Consider the following 10,111-nt stretch of genomic DNA (forward strand, 5'->3'; position numbering starts at 1 on the left):
TTTGGATATTATAATGGAAATCTGGGGAAAGGAGGGACAGTTCTCACAGATTTCCTCCCTCGTCCTGTTCCACAATGTCTTAAATTGCCCAGACAACAAAGGTTATTTTCAGATATGGGGCTAAGTGAAGATATGGCCACATATATTTATGACATGTGCAGAGGAATGCTAGAACATTATTTGCTTATCTGTTTTGCTTTTGTTATATTCAAAAATCTCTGTGTGTATGCAATTTAATTGTAAACATGTATAATTAAAGCCACCATGTACCATCACTTCTGCTCATAGGGTTGTCATATGTTTGGAATTTCCCAGGCTTACCGGAATACTGCAGTCGGAAGCAGTGTGTGGTCAGAAATTGGCAAAAAATATCTGGGGAAATCTGGATGTATGGCAACCTGTGACCTTTTTTTTGCTGATTTTTCTTAAAAATATCTCAAAAATATTATTATTTTTCAATTTTGCCCAAAGCGCAACAACTTTGGCAAAACAAAACAAAACTCAACAACTTTTGTGTCTTTATTTTCACGCTTTAAAATATGGCAACCCTGAGATACAACACAGTGAGTGACATCTTACACTCACTAGTTCATCATTTAACCAATGTTTTAGTTTTGCTTGATGTTGATGCCAACAGCAGCCCTTTTACAAAACTGAAATATCTAGTTGGCTAATTTTTTATCATATAAATAAATAATGGTGCTAAGATTGTTACAATTTCAGAACACGGAAATCAAGCCAGTATAATATATATCATGTTGGGGGTGTTGGTTTGGATTTGTTTTTAAAGGGAATCTATCCACCAGCAGAGAGCCGGAAGTAACCACACTGATTACACTTGATCTTTCATCCACTGGGAAGGACTGGTTTAATAATACAGGTGAGTTACTGTTTCTCTTTCAGATGTATTCTGCTGCAAACATTTCTTTTTGATCCTGATCTAGAAATCTTTCCATTGATCTCTTGGGTGGAGGTGTGGGAATAAAGGAAAGTGATTCATGCTTAAATTTCCCCTCCCTAAATCTCCATGATCATAACGATCGATTATGGCACTGGGACGTTCAAATGACCTTCTCTCTGAATACAGCAAATGTGTGTTGGAGGAACCAGGTGTGCTGGTGTCTCTCCCTCCAGTGTCACAGCAAGCCTTCCCTCACTGTCCATATACTCAGCACCATGTTTGAAGTGGGAGCCCTCAAGAGTACAGATATGTACGTATCGGCTCTACATTGAGAATGGTTCACAAACAGGGCTGTGTATTGGGTGGAGCTGATGTGTGTACAGCTGGATATGTTTGGAGTCCCCAGCAGATCTCACCTGTGGACATTAGAAAATAACAACAACAACAACAACAATAATTTCTTTATATCCCACCCATCTGGCTGGGTTTCCCCAGCCACTCTGGGCGGCTGCCAACAAAATATTAAAATATAATAGTCCTTCAGATATTAAAAGCTTCCCTAAACAGGGCTGCCTTCAGATGTCTTCTAAAAGTCTGGTAGTTGTTGTTCTCTTTGACATCTGGTGGGAGGGCGTTCCACAGGGCGGGCACCACTACCGAGAAGGCTCTCTGCCTGGTTCCCTGTAACTTCACTTCTCGCAGTGAGGGAACTGCCAGAAGGCCCTCGGTGCTGGACCTCAGTGTCTGGGAAGAACGGTGGGGGTGGAGACGCTCCTTCAAGTATACTGGGTCTGAGGCCGTTTAGGGCTTTAAAGGTCAAAACCAGCACTTTGAAATGTGGTCAGAAACATACTGGGAGCCAATGTAGGTCTTTCAGGACTGGTGTTATGTGGTCTCGGTGGCCACTCCCAGTCACCAGTCTAGCTGCTGCATTCTGGATTAGTTGTAGTTTCTGGGTCACCTTCAAAGGTAGCCCCATGTAGAGCACATTGCAGTAGTCCAAGCGGGAGATAACTAGAGCATGCACCACTCTGGCAAGACAGTCCGCGGGCAGGTAGAGCCTTAGCCTGCATACCAGATGGAGCTGGTGAACAGCTACCCTGGTCACAGAATTGACCTGCGCCTCCACGGACAGCTATGAGTCCAAAATGACTCCCAGGCTGCGCACCTGGTCCTTTAGGGGCAAAGTCACCCCATTCAGGACCAGGGAGTCCTCCACACCTGCCCGCCTCCTGTCCCCACAAAACAGTACTTCTGTCTTGTCAGGATTCAACCTCAATCTGTTAGCCTCTGTCCATCCTCCAACCTTGCATGATGCAAGTGGAGTTGAAGAAGCAAAGATCACAAGTGTCAAAGCAATGATTCTTCAACATCAACTTCATTGGAGTGGTCATGTTGTGCAGGTGCCTGTTTATCATCTTCCAAATTTCTGAACTTAAAAATGGAAAGTGTAATGCTGGTGATCAACAAAAGAGGTTTAAAGACTCTCTCAAGGCAAATCGGGGGGAAATGTAGTATAAACACCGACAACTGGGAAACACTGGCCTGCAAGTGCTCCAGTTGGAGAACAGCCTTTACCAAAGGTGTCATGGACTTTGAAGATGCTCAAACTCAGAATGAAAGGGAGAAAGGTGCTAAGAGGAAGGCACGCTTGGCAAACCCTCACCAGGATCAACTCCTGCCTAGAAACCTATGACCCCACTGTGGAAGGACGTGTGGATCCAGAACTGGCCTCCACAGTCACTTACGGACTCACTGCTAAAACCGTGTTCATGGAAGACAATCTTACTCAGCTACAAGTGATCGCCAAAGAAGAAGAAAGAAGAAGAGGGAATGCATTAGTTGTACACATGAAAGGGGTCACCTGAACACCTCTAGTACTATCCATTGATTTGGAAGTGTTTACCTGGTACAGGGGCACTGGGTGCTCATTATGGGTCTCCCTTTGTGTATGAGCAAGCATATACATAAAAATTAATTGCATGGCATCATATGCATTTGGATATATGAAGGTTCAGGCACAAGTGAGCACAAAATGTGCAGCTAGAGAATGCGCTAATGCTTACGGGTACAAAAGTTAAGGCAGGTACCTTAACTTACCATTTCCATGCTTTTTGTGTGTGTGCATTACTGAATTTAAGTGCCTGAAACAAAACAAATTAGCCCTTAATTATAACCCATTAGGGTGTGGTTGAGCTTTTAAGATTGTTTTATTTATGTTGATGCCAGTTTCAGCCCTTTTCAAGGTGGAAATTATCTAGTTGGCTACAATTTTATCATCAAGATAAACAAAAGGCTAAGATGGTTAACATTTCAGAATAGGAATTTAAAGTTTCTGTAACATATCATGTGGGGATCACTGGGTTTTTGTTTTTTTAAGGTGATCTTAACTCCACCAGAAGAGTGACTGAAGAAACCCCTCTGACTAGCCATGATAATTCATCCACAATAAAGGACCAGTTTAAAAGCACAGGTGAGTTACTGTTTCTTTTTTAAACCTACTTCATTTGGGCCCAGATCTAGTAGGTTTTCCAGTGCTGGTTCTGGTAACATGTATCTCTTAGGTGAGAGAATTATATGAAGGGGATTCATGTTTAAATCCTACCCTTCAACCCTCGATGATAATGATTGTATCTGTCTATCATCTATCTATCTATCTATCTATCATCTATATATTACCTTTATCTTCCAAGGATCTCTAGGTGGTGTACATGGTTCTTCTCCTCCCCATTGCATCCTCACAAAAACCCTGTGAGGTAGGTTAGGCTAGGAGATGCTGACTGGCCTGAGGTCACCCATGGTTGCGTGGGGATTTGAACTCTGGTCTCCCAGGTCCTAGTCCAACACTCTAACCATTACACTATACTGGCTCTCCACCACAACACCATTAAATCTAGCAGTAAGAGCATTCAAATGGCCTTTTCTATGCATACATGCAATGAGTGGAGGGAGGACCAGGTTGAGCCTGGTGTCTCCACCTCCAGTACCATGGGTTCCATATCCCTATCTTCTTTATCTGGGATGCAGGTAGCGTTGTGGTCTAAACCACTGAGCCTCTTGGGCTTGCTGATCAGAAGGCTCAAATCCCACCGACGGGGTGAGCTCCCGTTGCTCTGTCCCAGCTCCTGCCAACCTAGCAGCTTGAAAGCACACCAGTGCAAGTAGAGAAATAGGTACCGCTGTGGTGGGAAGGTAAACAGCATTTCCATGTGCTCTGGTTGTCCGTTGCACCAGAAGCAGTTTAGTCATGACCTGGACTTTCCACATGACCTGGAAAGCTGTCTGTGGACAAACGCCGGCTCCCTCAGCCTGAAAGAGAGATGAAAGCCACAACCCCATAGTCGCCTTTGACTGGACTTAACCATCCAGGCGTCCTTTACCTTTTTTTTTTTTTACTTCCTTGTCCACATGCGCAGCATAGAGTTTGAAACGGGAGCCCACATGAGTATAGCTCATGGGCTCTCCATTCAGTTAAAAACTGTTCACAAGACAGCTGACTGGATGGCGAGCCCATGCTTATACAGTTGTACATACGTTGGCTGGCTTTCTTTCAAATGTCACACATGGACATCAGAGGGTGATGGTGCCAGCAGAGTGTACACTATTGGAGGTGCAGCCACATATTAGATGTCTGCATGGAGTGGGCTGTTTGAACACCACCAGTACTAACCATTCATTTGGGACTGTGTATGTGGTACAGGAGCAGTGGGTGCTCCTTATGAGTTTTTTTTTATTGGGAGACCTAATCTGTCACAGAGCACATGCAGAAAAATGAATAGCACAGAATCTCATGCAAAAATTGCTCTTTGTAGATATAAATCTGTGCATAAATTGCCCTTTCTTAATCAGGAAACGTGTGCTATTCTTGGTCAGTTCTTTTTAATGCATACCAATTATGTATGTGTGTGTACATTGTACAGCTTTTGTGATATTTTTGAATTGTAACACAACAATGTACTCGGAACAAAAACAAATAAAACAGCCTAACAAAAGCCAGTGAATGCAATCAAATAAGCCCTAAAAGTGGCACAGAGAAACTCTAAGCATATCCGCCAAGAGCAATTTCATAAGGCTGAAACATACATCCGGTGAACCGACAGACAATTTGAGACATGAGCATGTGTTTGATTTTCTTATTTTGACTCAAATTAAAAATCCTCAGTGACCATTATGCCATGGTACGTGCTCCAGAGAAACATCTTACATTTGCCTCATTTCCTTTTGCTCGAAGTAACAGCCACTAGTTTGCATATGTCAGTGTCTCACAATGCCATTTATAACCACCTGAGCAGTCATACAAAACTAAATTAGGCTTCCTGTTCTTTGCTCTTCCCTTTGCACCATTCACTCCTCTGAGACCAATCTGAGAATTTCTGTGTGGGCAGAAAGGGCAACACCAAAAAATATAGGTTAGAGCAGAGCAGAGATAAGCAAAAGTCTCTATTTTCCCCTTGTCAGAGGACAACAGGCAAAGGAGCACTTGGACAGCTCCCTCCAAATGCTTCTATTGACATAGATGTGACATACATGCAGTTGCCCTGAAAGACTGAAACTGCAGGATGTGGCTACTCACATCCTGAGTGGGAACTAGTTGCTCAGAGCTCAGAGCTACTTTTTATTGCTTGCTAGGCATGCTGCAAGATGCTGGTTTTGACTGTGAAACTGCAAACCATTGGGGATGGTTTGCCTGCTTAGAAACAGAACCTTTTGTCCTATCACAAAAGGTGATGGGACGAAAAGGACAAAGCTCAAAGGAAGAGCATCTGCTTTGCACCCATAAGGTTGCAGGTTCAGTCCCTTACATCTCCAGATATGGCTGGTAGAGACCCCCATCTGAAATCTTGGAGAGCCTGTACCAGTCAGGGTAAAGCTTCCTTGATCTTGACAGTACTTCAGACAACCATGCATCTCAAGTTTCTGTTTCTCAGAGCTAACTGGCACTTCTACCTTTCCAAAGCTGCAAGGACTGAGATGTGTATTAATGTGTCAATCAGTCAAAAACAGATATGGCTGTCGCATTTTCCAGGGTCGCCTCCAGACTGTCACTGTTTCGTGGGAGGGATTTGTTTGCATACCAAAAATGCAGATTTGTGAAATTAAAAAGGATTAAAGTACCCTATCACAACAAATCTGCTTTAAAAAAGAAAAAGAAACCCAGACATTGTGCTGTAAGGAAAGTGACAGGGAAAAGCACTAGAAATGTGGTTGGTTGACGGGAAGTCGTATAGCCTCTGCACAAACGCATCAGAAGGAATGCTCATTAAATAGTGGACATTGCATAACCGCCATGCATGCATTGTGCAATCAAATCAGGATGAATGTTCAGTTAACAGCTCCACTAGAGGAACCTCAGAATCATTGTTGTTGTTTAGTCATTTAGTCGTGTCCGACTCTTCGTGACCCCATGGATCAGAGCACGCCAGGCACTTCTGTCTTCCACTGCCTCCCGCACTTTGGTCAAACTCATGCTGGTAGCTTCAAGGACACTGTCCAACCATCTCATCCTCTGTCGTCCCCTTCTCCTTGTGCCCTCCATCTTTCCCAACATCAGGGTCTTTTCCAGGGAGTCTTCTCTTCTCATGAGGTGGCCAAAGTATTGGAGCCTCAGCTTCACGACCTGTCCTTCCAGTGAGCACTCAGGGCTGATTTCCTTCAGAATGGAGGGGTTTCAGAATCATAGCCATTCGGTTACCAGCTGCTGTGAACAAGCGCTGCTGCTTTACTTGCAAGCAGCAATTTCACACAATTTGTTTCTCATTGTGACTACCAGGTACAACTTGCATGTTGACAAGAAAAATGTATTGTCTGAATCAGCCCTTGGTTTAGAAATGGGGGAGGAGAAAGCAGCTGTTTGAAGTTGTATTGTTTTTGCCTATGATAGCTGGGGTTCTTTTTTCAGGTACTGCAACTAGTCCAGGAAAGACTTCCTTCCCCTGGCCTGCAGTTGTAGCCGTTCTGCTTCTCTTATGCACTTGCTTATTCATTTTGGGAGTCAGAAAATGGTGTCAGTATCAAAGAGAAATGTAAGTAGTACATGCCCTCCTGGCATTTTGCATGCTAATACAAAATGTGCTGTTGTGAAATAAATCCCCAATGAAAGCACTCGGAAAGAGCCATAGCTCAGTGGCCGAACAACTGTTTTGCATGGAGAAGCTTCCAGGTTCAATCCCCAGCCCCTCCAGGAAGGGCTGAAAAAGACCCCTGTCTCAAAAACTTGGAGTAATGGTGGCAGTCACAGTGGACAATAAGCTAAATGGACCAATAGTCTGACTCAATATAAAGCAGCTTCATGCATGCCTGCGATTTGTAATCTGATTAGGATGGTGCGTAATTTAGCATTCTTTGAATTTCCAGTTGCTGAGCCCCATTGACCACAGTGGGACTTGAGCATGTTCAGTGCATCTGCACCTATTTGCATAATGCAGGGTAGCCAAGATGGCACCTGTCTTCAACATTGCTGGACTACAACTCCCATCAACCCCCGAATATTGGCCATTCAGGTTGACGCTGATGGGAGTTGGAATCCAGCAACATCTCAAGGCATCCCATTGACTTGCCCCAGTTGGAGGCCGCATCACAATAAAGAACTGGAATACAACATGAGTGGTGCTGTGTAAAACCTTGGCTAATTTCTTCAGACACCATCAGAATCACAGATACTTATTGAACATGGCAAATAAGAGACAAAACAACCTTTCCTGCTGGCATCCCTATTGAAATCCTCAGCGTTTTATGTACTCACATATACACAGGAGTGTGAGGCATCATGCAAGCAATTCCAACTCTCGTCAACTATAATGAAGTGTAACATTTTGCATAAAAGAAACAGTCATACTATTGGAAATGGCTGGTTGTGTCTTTTTATATATCTATCCATGACCTATGTTATTGCTCACGACAAGGACAGGATTGGGGCAAGTCATAATTATAAACCAGACTACTGCAATATGCTCTACATGGGGCTGCTCTAGAAAATGACTTAGAAACTTCAGCTGGTCCAAAATGCAGCAGCCAGATTGCTGGTTCCATTTGGAACTGACATAGACCCTGTTTTTAAAGACAGCTGCATGGGTTATCAGCTCATTTCCAGACCCAGTTCAAGGTACTCACCATTAGTGAACCCGAAACAGCTTAGTTCACAAATATCTGAAATACCACTTCCTTCCCTACAGACCTTCTCAGATGTTAAGATTGATAGTTCCACTGCCCTCAGAAGTTTGGGAAGGAGGGGTTTCCACTGCCCTCAGAAGGTGTCCAGAGAGGGGTTTCTCTGTGACAGTCCCTAAGCTGTGTAGTTCCTTCCCCACAGAGGTGTGCCTGAGTAGTTTCTGTTTTATGCTGAAGATGCACCTCTTGAGATTTAACAGATTTTCATATTGCTTGTTCTTAATAATAATAATAATAATAATAATAATAATAATAATTTATACCCCGCCCATCTGGCTGGGCTTCCCCAGCCACTCTGGGCGGCTGCCAACAAAATACTAAAATACAGTAATGCATCAAACATTAAAAGCTTCCCTAAACAGGGCTGCCTTCAGATGTCTTCTAAAAGTCTGGTAGTTGTTTTTCTCTTTGACATCTGGTGCTAGGGTGTTCCACAGTGCGGTGCCACTACCGAGAAGGCCCTCTGCCTGGTTCCCTGTAACTTGGCTTCTTGCAGTGAAGGAACCACCAGAAGGCCTTCGGCGCTGGACCTCAGCATCTGGGTAGAGCAATGGGGGTGGAGACGCTCCTTCAGATATACTGGACCAAGGCTTGCACGCTCTCTGAAGGAGAACATTTGTTGGAGGTAGGCCTCAATGCACCTTTGCCATCAGAGACCTAAGTGACCTTTGTGGTTAGGATTATCAGCATGGTCTATACCCATCTCTAGACTGGAGTAGTCTGACTAATGTAGTCCATTCATTGGCAACCTCAAAACTAGATTGCTGTAATCTGCTCTGTGTGGGGCTGCCCTTGTATATTGCCCAGAAACTTTATGTATGAGGCCGTTTTCTCCTCAGAACAATGACTTCTTAATTTTGTTTACCTTCCCTACCATCTTACTGTGTGTTGCTGTTGTGTTTTGCTGAGTATTATTTTTAAATACACTGGGTGTTGTTTTTTCATTTTAGTCTGAACAGACCGCCGTCTTTCAAGCCACCTCCTCCTCCAGTTAAATACACCTCTATTCAAGAATTAGAGGGAATGTGCTCATCATGCAATGAAGAGGAAAATGGGCCTGAAGCCTTCCGGGATAATACGAGTCTTTATCGTATGACCCTCACAGGCATACAGTGGCAGTGAGCCACATGGAAATTTAGACTGCTTAAACCTGCATGGATGCGAAAGCTGCAATATAGCATAACTATGTGGTCAGAAAATAATGCAAATGTTGAGCAGCTTGTGGAGGAACCATGAAGTGGTTGTGTTGCAGGAAGTCAAGTATAAATCAGAGCTATGTGTACCATCCATATCATATCCATTCTACTTTGTCTGGATTCAGTGCGTAGTAAAGGCAGCGTCTCTGAAAAGCGCTAACATCAGAATTTGAATGAAATAATTGCCTGGTGATTTCCAGATCTCCTTATCTCTAAGCTTGCCTTGTGATTTTGAGATGCCATTAAGAAAAGGGGGAGGGAAACAAATGAAGGTTGGGCAGATACATATTTATTCTTCCTTCTTGTTTGTCCCATGATTTGGAAAATGCCATAATTATCTCTGAGGCATTTGGAAATCAGATTTTTAATATAGTTTTCGTGCAATTTTAAATTACCCTTGTATTTTGATTTTCCAAACACTGTCTTGTGTATGTTTTTAAAGGCACTTTAGGATAATAAACGGCTAAAAAATAATGCTGTAGTAACCATGTAGGACCAGAAGGTGGCTCTGTAGGCTTAATTTTTGCATATAAAATGTTTCCCATAATATGGCCATAACCCAGAATATAAACAGCTGCTAAATCTGCTAATATGCAATATGTTTCAAAATAAGTGATTTGTGGATATAAACAGAGATAAGGCTGAGTACTTGACATTTTTCCTTTTTTTTCTTTTTCTTTTTTTAATGTACGAATTTAAACCAAAGATGAACAATATCCATACCAGAATTTGCCTCTGATTTTCTGTGAACAGTAGCTAGTATTTTGTGAACTTCTTATCTGAAAAGCTCTGATAGTAGGATGCAAATAAAATATTTGCCAAATGGTTTGCAAATCTCGTGATTGCT

The 10,111-nt window shown here is 43.0% G+C and overlaps 1 protein-coding gene across 1 annotated transcript in view; it reads left to right on the plus strand.

Moving 5' to 3' along the window:
• Nucleotides 1-10,111, plus strand: part of CD96 (CD96 molecule) — a 28,935-nt gene extending 18,824 nt beyond the window's left edge. Inside the window, 5 exon segments of the mRNA XM_053386314.1 lie at nt 791-880; nt 3,282-3,374; nt 6,801-6,924; nt 9,019-9,133; nt 9,135-10,111. Coding sequence (XP_053242289.1) covers nt 791-880; nt 3,282-3,374; nt 6,801-6,924; nt 9,019-9,133; nt 9,135-9,164 — 452 coding nt within the window. The 3' untranslated portion in view covers nt 9,165-10,111.

The sequence above is a fragment of the Podarcis raffonei genome, chromosome 4, assembly GCF_027172205.1.
Source record: "Podarcis raffonei isolate rPodRaf1 chromosome 4, rPodRaf1.pri, whole genome shotgun sequence".
In the NCBI taxonomy this organism is placed as follows: Eukaryota; Metazoa; Chordata; class Lepidosauria; order Squamata; family Lacertidae; genus Podarcis; species Podarcis raffonei.